At 42.9% G+C, this 14,711-nt stretch overlaps 2 protein-coding genes across 4 annotated transcripts in view; one reads left to right on the forward strand and one right to left on the reverse strand.

The window, feature by feature from the left end:
- The window catches only part of LOC139072237 (uncharacterized), a 45,033-nt gene that overhangs the window by 19,749 nt on the left and 10,573 nt on the right, over positions 1 to 14,711 (reverse strand). The window lies entirely within an intron of this gene.
- LOC139072236 (uncharacterized) lies at positions 2,515 to 4,642 on the forward strand. The gene is made up of 9 exons (XM_070555772.1): positions 2,515 to 2,648; positions 2,762 to 2,812; positions 2,881 to 2,925; positions 3,007 to 3,071; positions 3,250 to 3,373; positions 3,505 to 3,534; positions 3,752 to 3,917; positions 4,021 to 4,131; positions 4,290 to 4,642. Exons 1-9 carry the CDS (start codon positions 2,565 to 2,567, stop codon positions 4,388 to 4,390), a joined length of 777 nt encoding a protein of 258 aa, XP_070411873.1. The 5' UTR covers positions 2,515 to 2,564; the 3' UTR covers positions 4,391 to 4,642.

Here is a 14,711-nt window from a genome sequence, read left to right on the forward strand (position 1 = left end):
AAGCAGGTATTCCTATTTTGACATTTTGTATGACTTTTACGCTGCTTCACAGTGTAGTGTCGTCTTAAGAATGTGTTTAAACTTAAGCTTATAAAAAAAGAAGTTATTGACAAGTGCAAGAGAAAATGAATTAATGGAGAGATTTCGTGTGATCAGCACTCCACCCGCCACAGTCCCTATTTCCTGCTCTTCCACCGACATCCACGTCTTCCTGCTGTGATGAACGCCTGTCCCATGGACGATGACTTTGAGGTTGCAGACCCAGAAGTGGACATCGACACAAGAGTTGAGGAGATGACGGTTCTGAATGAAACGGTCTGTACATTTGAAGAGGGCTGACTGACAGGGAAAGGAGACTTGTCAAGGGGAAAAAAGGGGAAATGTGGTTAATACAGTTCTCATTTTTTATTGTGTATTCAACATTTTTTCTGCTTTAGTAGCTAACTTTTCTGTATTTCTATATTTCCAGAATGAGCGTTGCCATGGCGGCCTGGTGAATAATAAATATTTATATTTCTCTCTCTGCTTTTCATGTAATGTTTTTGTAGGTTCTTCGCAATATTGAGAGGGCACAGGACACCCAGAGGAAGACCTTTGGAACACGGAAAAGGAAGCTAGTAAGGCAGTGTGTTGTTCAAGCAGGCGATGACGTGCTTTTGTCTGGAGATCCAAAAAGGAGACGCACGGGAGATGCATTCTCCAGCCATCACCAGGGACCGTACACTGTGGCCAGCATCACACCAAAGGGGGTGGCCACTATTGTGAAGGGAGCAACTTGCCAGAAGGTAAACGTGTCCAGGCTGAGGAACTACCACAGATCAAAAAGTAAGCATACAGTATGAGAAGTAATAAGAAGTCACAGTTCAATATTGATTTAATGTTAAAAATGGATTTAAGGTGGTCTGTCATGCCACATATTTGTATATTATCAGATCCACCAACTGATGGGAAGTTTCTCCTGGACCACTTATATGGGACTCCTGAATGGCAGATTGATCATCAGTATGCCAGCCCAGGAGCAAAGTGGCAGAAAGACTTGGACCCTCTTCAGTCCAGTCTGGTACGGCACATTTCTATGCAGTCACGTTAGACCTCAATAAGTCAAAGTCGATGATAGTTTTAGAATTGCTGAAGCATGAGAAACAACGCCAGCCTTATTTTGTAGTTGCCCTTTTAATCTTTATTATTTTCTATATTGTACTGAAGCAAAATCACATGAAATGCTCTTCATTTAGGTGGAATATGTCTTGGACCAAAACCGACCTCCAGGAGAACTCCTTGTGAAGGAAGACAAAATCTGCCTAACTCGGGAAGACTTTTGGAGCCTGGGTTTGGAACAGTCCATGGAATCTACTGTAAGTACATCTTGTTACTTAGTATAGTGCACTGCAGAGAAAAGATAATGAAATGTAAGATTTTAAGAATAGTGAATGAAACTGATTCTACTGCTTTTTGCTATTTCTTTCAGATCGGGAACGCTTGTCTGAAGATTGTGGGGGAAGCTGCACAAAGACATGTAATCTGTCGTACTGGTACACCTTTTCTTTGGTTATAGCCATGAATGGTTGTTGTGTATTGATTTTGCTGTTTTGTGTGTGTTTCCTTTAGGGAAAAGATGTTCACATTGCTGACCTCTATGTCGTGGCCACCTGGAAGGATCCACAAGTCAACCTGCTGCGTTGCTTGCCGGTATGTTTTTGTTGGTTTTACTCCTGCATGTGCATGTTTACTAATTTGTACCAATACATGTAGGAAAACTTTAGGTCCAAGGACATCCTGCTTTTTCCTGCTTGGAGTCGGCAGGCAGGTGAAGCTGACCATTATCTGCTCTGTGTGAGTGCCCTTGATCTTTCTTGCTCTGTGTTTTTTCATCTGATAGAAAATAACAGAGGTTGACATGTCGTGTTTTCATGGATGATGCTAACATGTCTATTTCAGGCTATATTGGTAGCTGAGAGACAGATACTGTTTCTGGACTCACTTCGCCCTGATGGTTTTGGAGATGATCTCTACCGAACCACATTTAGGTTGACACTAAAATGAAAATTTGTTCTGGCCTTGTTCAATGGCCTCTTGTGTTCTTTGGAAAGATCGTCTAAAAGCAGCCTCGTTCTTAGGCTTAAAGGTTTGGGAGGCAGCCTCGTTCTAAGGCTACTTCATGATAGGGATGCACCAATACTGATATCCAGGCCAATACTGTTCTAATTAACTTGTATCTGCATAGTTTAGTTAACTGATACTATGAACCGATACTTTAAATGTGGAAACTGCAAAACTTTCACAGAAAATGTTTATTTTTCACTTGAACTTTGAATTTTGTGGTCATTTTAATTCATGTTTTTTTTTAATCTAATTCACCATTATTTGTAACAAGCACTGCAGAAAATAAAACTGCCTTCCGATTCATTCCATTCCATTGTGTGGTAGAATTATTAGCACGAGTACTTGGTATCAACAAGTACTCGGATCCAATTAGCTGTATCGTATCAGTTTGAAAAAGTATTGTTGCATCCCTACAACATGAATGTATTTTTGTTTTATGGCAAACATTTGATTGGTGTGTTATGTGTGTTCTCTACAATGCCAGGAGAGTTGCAGGCTTCATTGACTCTGGATTCTGGGTGGAGAAAACAGGAAGAGACCTTGAGGTATGTTTTCAGTGCAAAAGTTTGAAAGCTCATCAGGTGCATAATAATGCAGTTAAAAACTAGCTGGTGCATGTCGGCTCTCCTCATTTATTGAAACATGTTTCTTTTTACAGTTCTTTCCCCAGCAGTTCATGGGAAATTGCTGCGGCATCTTTATGCTGATGGTGAGAATTGTCTTGCCATTACTTGAATATAACATTTTAACATGTTAAAGATTGATTTTACTTTACAGTATGCTCTCTGCATCTGCACCTCATCTCCACCATCTTTCACAGAGGTAAGCTTTTTCAGACAGTACCACCAAAGTATCTGTGCCAGTGTCCAGTCTTCATAAACCTTATATTATATTTGTCTTCAGGACGAAATGCCAGCAATTCGCCTGTGGTGGTGTATTCAGCTGCTGGAGAGATTCGGCATTGAGGGGTATGGCAGGCACTTTAGACAAACTGGCACCATCATATTTGCAGCTTTGGTTCAGGCAAGACATCAGGTCAAACAGATGTTTGTGAAAGTGGCTTACTGTAAACCCTGTGACTGAACATACTGAAGAAAGCAGCAGTCCACAACTAGAGTCCATTCAGACTGGCGTTGTTTTCTAAAGGCATGGACAAAGATTTGCCTTCTGGACAGAAGAAGCATCCCTTCTCCTCCAGGGGACTCTCCAGCCTGTCTTCAGGGTACCAAAGGCAACTTCCTCCAAGCCTTCACCAAGTCTAATCAGACCGGTGAGAGAGTCAGATAACTATTTGTAGGACAGAACCACACAATGTTGAGACTATTCATCACAATGCAGGTTTACATACATGGTGGTAGTCTTCATTTCAGTCTAATGTGATAATCATGTTTTCTGTTAAAGGCTGAGGCTGACAGGTGTCTTATACTGGAGGTAATCTATTGATTTTCCTGTTTCTTTAATTTATTTATATAACTGAATTAGTAGTTATGGTCACAGGCAGCTCCTTCAGAGACATTATCCAGTAGTAGAATGAAGTAATAGTTATGAAAACACTACTCAATGGAATGTGTTTCCAGTCCTCATATTTCGGAAACTTTATGGACAAATTTTGTATTTTCACTATTGTCACCTGACATAAATGTTACAGTTACCAGAACGTGTCCTAATGGACATATTGGAAGAGGTTGTTCTTCACGAAGGAGATACAGCGATCTTCAAACTGGCTCTGGTGTGCTCCATGTTCAGAGACCTTGTGTCTACTGAATATTTCAGAAGACGAGCACACTTCAAGTGGCTTCACAGTGAGGACTTCAGTAAATAATGAAATTATATACACAGTTATTGTTGCTGTTGTCACATGTTTTTCACTGACAGTATGTAAATGTAATTTTGTTTTTATACTTCTGCTTTCCACAGGTGTTTGCACATGGAGCAGGTTCTCAGAAAAGTACAGAGAACAGTACTTTAATATGTATTCTATTGAGATCTGCCTTCAATGTGGAGACCAGTACAAACACTGCCCCGGAGGTATGCAACACTCTATAATCTTATATTGTTGTCATTACATACAATAAAAATCTCAATGATGCATGACATCATGAAAACCATACCACTTGGAGCCTATTCTTCTCTGGTTGATGTATATATATATATATATATATATATATATTTTTTTTTTATTACAGGATACGTTGGCAGAGGAAAAAGAGGAGAACTAAGGGCACTTTACTCGGAGGAGATGCTCCCAGGCTACTGCAGCCACTTTTGCAGCCAAATGAACAGTTAATGTGTCTGCTCTGTCGCCGCCCCCGTCTCCACACACAACCACACACACACACACACACACACTCACGCACACATACGCACACATGCACACACACATCTGTCTTTCTATCATAGTGAGGACCCTTCATTGACTTCCATTCATTTTTGTGATTTCACCATGCCTAACCCATACCCCAACCCTAACCATAACCAACGCTGATCTTTTCCTAACCTTAACTAAAACTTAATTCACACTATGCCTCTAACTGGTATAGTAAGCTTCTGGTACGCTTCTAAAAAAAGCGAGGACCAAAAAATGTCCTCACTTTGTAGGGAAAGTGGTCAAAATGGTCCTCAGTATGTAGTATGTACAAGAACACACACACACCAACCTGGTTGTAGTGACCAGGTTCCCCATCAGTGGTTCTCCCACATCTTGGATTGTGTTTTGATGCCTGTTTTTCTTTGTGAGAGTTTTTGATCATTCTTCTTGGAGTTCTAGAGCAAAAACTGTAATGCTCTTGTGGCAAGGTGGATAAACGAGGGCCCGGGCGGTATTCGACCCCCAGACTCCCGGGTGAGAGTCATACGCTCTAACCAGTCAGCCAAAGGGACATCCCCTTGGCCAAGTAGCCAGGGCGCATGATCAATCGGGACACTGTGACAGGACACACACTGTCACACTCTGTTTGAGAAAGTGAATCTGTTGGGCTTGTACCTGGTACTCAGAGTACCACACTGCCAGAAAGGACAGGCTGAAAATAAAAAGCTTTATTTCCATCAATATGTGTCTCCTTATTCAAATAATCTGAGTTGTAACCATCCTCTCAATCCTTGTTCTGTTGTTCATGCTCTTGTAATCTGTTGTTTGTGTTCCGCATTATTACAGTAAACGTGTGGAAATTATAAAGTGGTCCTGTGTTATTTTATATGGATATAAACATGAGTGTAGTTAAATCTGTATTTAACATGTTTAACCTATGAATACCTTGAGAAACTATTTTCAAACATTAATTTTGCAACATTGTGAAAATGATCACTATGGTATTACAAAGAATTAAGTTATTTCAAGACAAAGTGGCAAACTAAGAAATCTAACACAAAAGTAGAAAGTAAACAAATTTTAGGTGATGAGCCAAATTGGCTTTTGTGCAAGAATATATTACATTTCATATTGGAAAACATTCATAGGACATGTAGTGCAAATTAAGAATATCTGCTGTATCACAGTGACACATTTTCAGCTTTTAAATGAAAATATAACCTATTGTGTGGAGAAAAAACAAACATGTAATAGGTTACCTGAAGACTAATCAGCCAGTGTTTACTGACAATTTACAGTGGACATTATCAACAGAACATCAAGATAGTTCAAATCAATCGTCTCCACACATACAAGCATAAACACACTAAATCAAATTTAACACGCATTTAAAACACGATTTGTAACAACGCAAATTTAGTTTACAATCGGGCTAATTCGCTCGGTCAGCAAGTGGCAGTATCCTCGTACACTGCGGATTAAACTGCCATTGAATGGATCACAAGAAGAATAGAACATCTGCACATGCGCGGTACGGATCGGGTAGACCCGATCTGTATGGTCCGACGTTTTCTTTTTTTTTTCATTTTTATCTACATTATATTGAAAGGTTTCACTATTGCAAACATTTTAATAGATACTTATTATTTTTTAACATCTTAACAGATACTCTGACCCGTAACTACCGTAAAATGCTTTGAGCGGAAGTAGACGCCTTTCGCGCATGCGTGGTACCGATCGGGTTTCCGGTACGGATCGGGGTTTTTTTTTTTTTTTTTTAATTGAACTTTTTCATTTACAAACAACATGGCATAAATTCCTTTGTTTTACATTACCCGGGATCAGGTGCAAAAAAAGATAACAAAAGAGACTTTGCGTAGATAGCAAGAATATTTGTGAAGGAAACAATCAAACAAAAGATAAATAGATAAATTAAACAAAAAAAGAGACAGAGCTAGGGCTTTGTTTTCAAATCATACTTTTCAAAAAGATTAAGGAGTTTCATTGCATGTTTACTTTTCATAAATTTAAGGGCTTTGGAGAAAGAAAGACACTCGTTATGAAATGCATAGAATCTAGGCTTCACCTTTCCATATCTACATTTGTGAATATAAAATTTAGCAACAATGATTATGTTATTTACCAGAAAGTCCCACTCAGTATTATCTAATATGGCTCCGTAAATGACATCGTTCTCCGACAAGGGTTCAATACGCATCTTTGTGTATAGCCAGTCATGTATATCAGTCCAGAGAGCTTCAGAGTAGATGCATTGAAAAAATAAATGAACCGAGGTTTCTATATCATCACAATCAATCAATCAATCAATCAAACTTTATTTCAGACAAGGGATATGTCCATAACAAGAATAAAATAAAAAAAATACAAACACATTCTAATTAAAAACCGTATAGGCAGTTGCTCCAATGTTTACAAAGGACTGAGGAGTACCTCGTGTCACTGTAAGATAAAGATGACAGAGCTCTAACAACCGCGTTAGCTGACAAACTCAGTCGGCAGATGAATTTGTACATGAAGAGCCTCAGAAGCACATGAAAAGTAGGGATGTTACTCGTAACAAACATGTGACTTGCCGAAGTCCATCTAGGGAGCTTCATGAGGATCCTAAAAGCATCCTGATAAGCCACTTGAAGCTTCTTCATTACTACCTTACTATAGTTGCACCACAAGTGGGCTGTATAGAGAGGAGTACAAAAGGAACGAAAGAGGGACACTTTAACAGGATCTGAGCACATGCCAAAGTTACGTGCCAGAGTGTTAGCCTGCATGTACAGCTTACTGCATTGCCTCTTAATGTCCTCGTCATCACAGAGGTCACTTCTTAAAATGTGCCCCAAATATTTTACTTTGCTTACCACTTCGAGGACCTGATTTGCTAAATTAAAAGATGGAAAATTAAGCTTCAGGTCCCCTTTAGTAGCAGCAATCATAACCACACTCTTTTTAGGGTTAAACAGGATGTCAAATTGCTCACCATACTTAGCACATGCCCTGAGCAGCTGCTGCAGGCCTGCGCTATAGGGAGACATGAGGACTAGGTCATCTGCATATATTAAATGATTTACCAGTCGGTCACCCACCAAGCATCCAGTCTTAATAGCAGTCAGAGTAACAGACAGCTCGTCAAGGTACAGGTTAAAAAGGACAGGAGACAGAATCCCGCCTTGTCTGACTCCATTTGATACGGAGAAAGGTTCAGACACTTCTGTCCCCCACTTTACCTGCATCAGTTGATGAGAGTACCAGAAGTGCAAAATCCTAACTAGGTAAGTGTTACGGCCGCAGCCGTTTTGAAGCCCAGAGGTGTGCTCCGCGCCGTTCCCTGTGCAGCAGCGCAGGACCACGGACAGCTACGCTCTGGGATGTTGTCCTTACTCCAGCACCATGGAGAGCGCCGGAGCGGCAGGCACAAGCAGCTGGGACTTTTTATCTCATCAGCCGGCCCTTCAAAAGCGGCCAGCTGGAGCTCATCAGGGGAGAGAAATGTTTGGAGTTGCAGAGACAACGTTTGTTCTCTCCCCGTTGGCAGTTAACAGGTTGTTGTTGGCTTTTTGTAAAGAAGCAGCTTTAGAACCTTTTGTGTTTTGGGATAGTTGCATTTAAGCGGTAATTTTGGTTTTGGTGTGTCTGCTAGACCATCTTGTGGTTTAAATTACCAGGTGGGGATTATTCCCCTTTTGAAGTCTCAGTTTCCTGAGCTATTTTTGTTGTTTGGGTAACCTAAGTTAATTCAGCATTTGGTTTTGTCTGTTAGACAAACCTTGGTTAATTTAAGGGTGGGATTTTCCCCTTTTGCTGTTTCATTCCCTTTTTAAATAAAGGAGATTAATTTTAAGAGTGGTTGGTCCTCTGGACATTTTTAGTTATTCGTTTAAACTCAGTTTGGTAAGGGTTTTTGGCCCTTCTTTTGGTACTTTCTTTTTGTAATAAAATCCTTGAAAGGAAACTTTGAGTTTGGTCTTGCTTGGACAAGCCTTTTTCTCCCCAACGAGGGTCACTTTTTGTTAGACTGGTCCATCTTATGTTTATTCCCCTCACCTTCCTAGCTGAGCCCATAGAGGGGTGTAACATAAATGGGAGCTCGTCCGGGATTTCACTGATTTATAGCTGTTTTATTACACGGTTATAGCCTGTTTTAGATCAGTTAAGCCCGTGCCAAACGTTTGGACTAGTTTTAACATTTGCTCTTTGTTGGTTTTGTGAAGACACAAAACCCACGCTGTTTTGTGTTGTGTCATTTTGTTTTGTGCTTAAACATGGCTCAGTTTTGTGTGGAGACATTTATGGAGGCTCCATCCCATGAGGTGCTGGAGCGTTGCCGCAAGGCTGACCTTCTGCAGATAGCTGTCAACCTTGCTCTTGACATCCCAAACCCTGTGCTGAAAAAAGACTTGAAATTGCTCATTGTGGAGCATTTGGAGGACATGGGGATTTTAAAGACTGAGAATGAGTCTGGTGCAAAGACGGAACCAGAAGGATCTCCTGCAGATCCTGATGAATGTGACGATCCTGAAGTCCCTGCTGCTGCGGAGGATCATGAGGGTGAGACGATGGAGACAGGAAAAACTCCTCTAACCGTACGAAAGTCTGTTCCGACCTCCCCAGGTTCGCCGACGGAAGGATCTCGAGACGCACGACTGCAGGTGCGGCTGGCACGTCTGGACATGGAAAGAGAGGAGAGAGCCCAGGCTAAAAGACTCCAGATGGAACTGGAGGTTCGGAGGATGGAGATTGAAGCTGACACAGCTGTGAGAATAAGGAAATTGGAACTGGAAGCCCAGCTTTCCAACCCTGGACTTCATATCACGCCCACCAAAGCTCCGCAACCCGCCACAACCCCGGCCTTTGACATTAGTAAGTGCATTTCCTTAATGCCTACATTTAGAGAGACCGAGGTTGACAGCTATTTTGTAGCTTTTGAAAGAATTGCGGAGACGTTGCAGTGGCCGCGCGGGGTGTGGTCTCTGCTGCTCCAGTGCAAGCTGAGCGGCAGAGCTTTAGAAGTTCTGTCTGCGCTCCCTGTCACAGATGGTCTGGACTATGACCGAGTGAAAACTGTTATACTACAAGCGTATGAGTTAATCCCAGAAGCTTATCGTCAAAAATTCAGACAAGCTAAGAAAAGTGCTGGACAAACACATGTGGAATTTGCACGTGAAATAAGCATGCTGTTTGATAAATGGTGTTCGTCCACAAAAATTAAAACTGAGTGACCTCCGAGAGCTTATCCTTTTGGAGGATTTTAAACGTAAGCTGCCTGAGAGACTGGTAACCTACTTAAACGAACAAAAAGTCAGCACTTTATCAGCTGCGTCCCTTTTAGCGGACGAATTCACACTCACTCACAGAGAGATTGTGAGGAGAGATGAGAGAAAAGACGTTCAGCCCGTTTTGATGAAGAAATCCATAAAAAGAAGCTCTCAAAACGGAAATCCTGAAACCCGTACCTGTTACTATTGTCACAGAACGGGACACGTTCTTAAGGATTGTTTTATGTTGCAGAAAAAGAACGGGAAGCCCACTGCAGCTCCTAAGGAAGTAGCATTCCTTAAAAAGTCGCCTGTGGTTAACCCCTTGTGCGCCGCCGGGGAGCCTGATGCTTGTTTTGCACCCTTTATTCTTTCGGGGGAGATCTCGTTGACTCCTGGTGATGCAGACAAGCAAAACGTTCGCATTTTGAGAGACACAGGTGCGTCTCAAACGTTAATACTGAGCAGCGCACTCCCATTTTCAGCCAGTAGTTCACGCGGGTACGCTGTTTTGTTACAGGGAATTGAAATGAAATCCCTGCCTGCCCAGGTGCACCGCGTTCACCTGGAATGCCAGCTCGTTAGCGGCTGCTTTGATGTTGCCATTTGTGACCATTTACCGGTAAACGGGGTTGATGTGTTGTTGGGGAATGATGTTGCTGGAGGTAAAGTGCTACCTCTTCTAGAAGTAGTTCCTCAACCTCAAGCCGAACATGTAAATTGTGCTGCTGATTCACATTTTTACCCAGCTTGTGCTGTCACCCGTTCGCAAACGCAGAATAATGCGGACATCCAGTTAAGTGACTCGGTGCTGATGAGACTCCTCAGTGATGACTCCGAACAGACAGCCCATGATGAACTTGGATTTGTTCCGTCATCAGACGCAGAAGAGCAGAGAGAAAAGGCTGATGCTGATCCTCAGCAAGGAGAACCTTTTCCACTTACGGCAGAAACCCTTTCTGCTGCACAGAAGAGTGATATTACTCTGAAACCTTATTTTGAACAGGTGACCACTTCAGATAAAACAGACAAAACTACAACACATTATTTATTAGATAATGATGTGCTGGTGCGTTGTTGGCCTCAGCCCGCGGCTGAGGGCATGGAATGGGGGTTGGTGAAACAAATAATTGTTTCATCCTCTTACAGAGAACATGTGGTCTCCTTGGCACACGAGAGTGACTGGTCTGGCCATTTGGGTGTCAACAAAACTTATAAACTGTTGTTGCAGCATTTCTTTTGGCCAGGGATGAAGAAAGAGGTGTCTCTCTTCTGTCGGCGTTGTCATGTCTGTCAGATGACAGGAAAGCCGAACCAGCCCATTCCTCCTGCCCCGTTACAGCCCATTCCTGTGAGTACGCCTTATGACCATGTCATCTTAGACTGTGTGGGACCTTTACCTCCTTCTAGAACAGGAAAGCGATTTTTGTTAACCCTTATGTGTTCAGCTACAAGGTTTCCGGAGGCCATACCGCTGAACTCCATCACCACCAGGTCTATAATCAGAGCTCTAACCCATTTCTTCTCCATCTTTGGGTTACCAAAGGTAATACAGACCGACCAAGGGACAAACTTCAAATCTAAACTGTTCAAACAGGTAACAAAAACCTTAGGAATCACACATGTCATGTCATCCGCGTATCATCCTCAGAGTCAAGGCGCTTTGGAAAGATGGCACCAAACTTTAAAGGCAATGCTGACAAAGTATTGCTTAAGTAAAAGCAAAACGTGGGAAGAAGGATTGCCTTTTGTGTTGTTTGCTGCTCGTGAGGCTGTGCAGGATTCTCTTGGTTTTAGTCCTGCCCAGCTTGTGTTTGGACACACTCCTCGTGGTCCCCTGAAAGCTCTAAAAGAGAGATTTCTTTTTTCTGATCCGCCTGACAGAAAAGTGCGGGAGTATGTCCAACTCTTCCAGAAAAGATTAAAGGAAGCAAACTCTATTGCTAAAACTCACTTGGACAAAGCTAAACTGAAGATGAAGGTTCAGTAGGATAAGACGGCAACCAGACGTAACTTTGCAGTTGGAGACAAGGTACTGGTTCTAACTCCTTTGTCCATTTCGGCTCTCAGCACCAAATTTGAGGGACCATTTGAGATCCTGAGTAAGCTCGGGGACACAAATTATGTGCTACACACACCTGCCAGGAGACAGAAAAGCAGGGTTTGTCATGTTAACATGTTGAAGCGCTATGAGGATGGTTCCCCTCTGTCTAAACCTGTAACAACTTGTGTTTTAGTACCAGATGCTGCTAACAAACCTATGGTACCACAGGAAGCTGGTGAAGTCGGAGAAGACTTCCCCTCTAGTTGTAGTCCTCGGTTAAATAACTCCGAGGCACTTAAGGAACTGGAAGGACAGATAACACATTTGTCACCTGAAATGGCTGGAGACTTGGTGAAGTTAATTCACTCTAGGAAGAGTCTGTTTGTTGATGTGCCCACTCAGACCACTGTGTTAGCACATCATGTTGAGGTGAGTGAAGCCAAGCCCATTAGACAGCATCCGTACCGTGCTAGTCCCGAGAAAAGACTGATTATGAAAGAAGAAACGGAGTACTTATTGAAAAATGGCTTTGCTATTCCCAGCAGGAGCCCCTGGAGTTCACCCTGTCTGGAGAGGAAACCAGATGGAACCGCTCGGTTTATAACCGATTACAGGAAGTTAAATGCGGTTACCATCTCAGACTCATATCCTCTACCCCGTATAGATGATTGCGTTGACAGTGTGGGACCTTCCAAGTTTGTGACTAAGTTGGACCTGTTAAAGGGATATTGGCAGGTACCTTTAACAGAAGAAGCTTCTCTTATGTCAGCTTTTGTTACCCCAGATGCCTTTTTACAGTACACTGTGTTACCCTTTGGCATGAAAAATGCACCTGCCACCTTCCAAAGGTTAATTAACACTGTTACTTCTGGCCTCTCACATTGTAGTGCTTACCTCGACGATATTGTTTATACAGACACCTGGGAAGAACACCTCAACACTCTCACTCAGTTATTTGATCGTCTGGTGCAGGCCAACCTGACCCTGAACTTGGCCAAATGTGACTTTGTTAAGGCTACCGTCACTTACTTAGGTAAAGAAGTTGGGCAGGGGAAAGTAAAGGTCCTGCATGAAAAGGTGAAGGCTATGATGTCGTTTCCTCCTCCCTCTACTCGCCGAGAACTGAGACGGTTCCTGGGCATGGTTGGATACTATAGGGGGTTTTGTCGAAACTTTTCTGCCGTTGTTCTTCCTCTCACAGATCAGCTAAGTCCCAAAAGGAAGTTTGAATGGACTTCGGAGTGCCAAGCCTCTTTTGAGGCTGCCAAGCTGCTGCTGTGCTCTGCTCCTGTCCTGGCTGCACCCGATCTGACCAGGCCGTTCAAGCTGGAAGTTGATGCCAGCGCTATAGCCGCTGGAAGTGTGCTGATCCAGGAAGATTCAGCTGGTATTGATCATCCGGTCTGTTTTTCTAAGAAGTTCAACCGACAACAACTGCACTATTCCACCATTGAAAAGGAAACGTTGGCTCTACTCCTTTCATTGCAGCATTTCCACGTTTACGTGGGTTCCAGTTGTTCTCCTACAATAGTGTATACAGACCATAACCCTTTGACTTTCCTCAGTAGGATGTATAACCAGAACCAGCGGCTCATGCGGTGGGCGCTCATCCTACAGGAATATGCCATCGAGGTTCGACACAAGAAGGGGACTAACAACATCATTGCTGATGGGTTGTCCAGAAGTTTTGGTAACCTGTAGCGTCCAATAACCACTACATATCACAGATGCATACAATTTGTTTTAACTCCCCCTTCCAGGGCCCCTTGTAGGCACAAGGGCTTCACCCTCTTTAGGGTGTTGCCGTTTGTTATTTTCTCTAGGGTTGAGGCAAGAGGCTAGTGTTGTCTGTGTCCTGCAGACATCTCGGGAGCACCCCAGGGTGATGGGGGACGGGCTTGCCAATGGGCCACCCCTCGTCGTCGCTGGTTTGTATGTGTACACCCACACATGTGCTTAATCTGCCCGCCTTAACCCGCATGAAGAGCAAGGGTTGAGTTAGAGAAGCTCCCCCATAGGTAGTTAGCGGGATGCCCTGGTTGTGTGTAAATGGAGGATACTGTTGAGTTTTAAATGCATCTTGCGTTTTAAGAAAAAAGATGGTGGTGTCTTAGGTATGGTTTTAGATTCTTTATCTCACCCCCTCCTTTTTTCTTTTAAGGGTGGGGATGTTACGGCCGCAGCCGTTTTGAAGCCCAGAGGTGTGCTCCGCGCCGTTCCCTGTGCAGCAGCGCAGCACCACGGACAGCTACGCTCTGGGATGTTGTCCTTACTCCAGCACCATGGAGAGCGCCGGAGCGGCAGGCACAAGCAGCTGGGACTTTTTATCTCATCAGCCGGCCCTTCAAAAGCGGCCAGCTGGAGCTCATCAGGGGAGAGAAATGTTTGGAGTTGCAGAGACAACGTTTGTTCTCTCCCCGTTGGCAGTTAACAGGTTGTTGTTGGCTTTTTGTAAAGAAGCAGCTTTAGAACCTTTTGTGTTTTGGGATAGTTGCATTTAAGCGGTAATTTTGGTTTTGGTGTGTCTGCTAGACCATCTTGTGGTTTAAATTACCAGGTGGGGATTATTCCCCTTTTGAAGTCTCAGTTTCCTGAGCTATTTTTGTTGTTTGGGTAACCTAAGTTAATTCAGCATTTGGTTTTGTCTGTTAGACAAACCTTGGTTAATTTAAGGGTGGGATTTTCCCCTTTTGCTGTTTCATTCCCTTTTTAAATAAAGGAGATTAATTTTAAGAGTGGTTGGTCCTCTGGACATTTTTAGTTATTCGTTTAAACTCAGTTTGGTAAGGGTTTTTGGCCCTTCTTTTGGTACTTTCTTTTTGTAATAAAATCCTTGAAAGGAAACTTTGAGTTTGGTCTTGCTTGGACAAGCCTTTTTCTCCCCAACGAGGGTCACTTTTTGTTAGACTGGTCCATCTTATGTTTATTCCCCTCACCTTCCTAGCTGAGCCCATAGAGGGGTGTAACAGTAAGAAGGGACCCCTCT

Source organism: Nothobranchius furzeri, chromosome 10, assembly GCF_043380555.1.
Source record: "Nothobranchius furzeri strain GRZ-AD chromosome 10, NfurGRZ-RIMD1, whole genome shotgun sequence".
NCBI classification, from domain to species: Eukaryota; Metazoa; Chordata; class Actinopteri; order Cyprinodontiformes; family Nothobranchiidae; genus Nothobranchius; species Nothobranchius furzeri.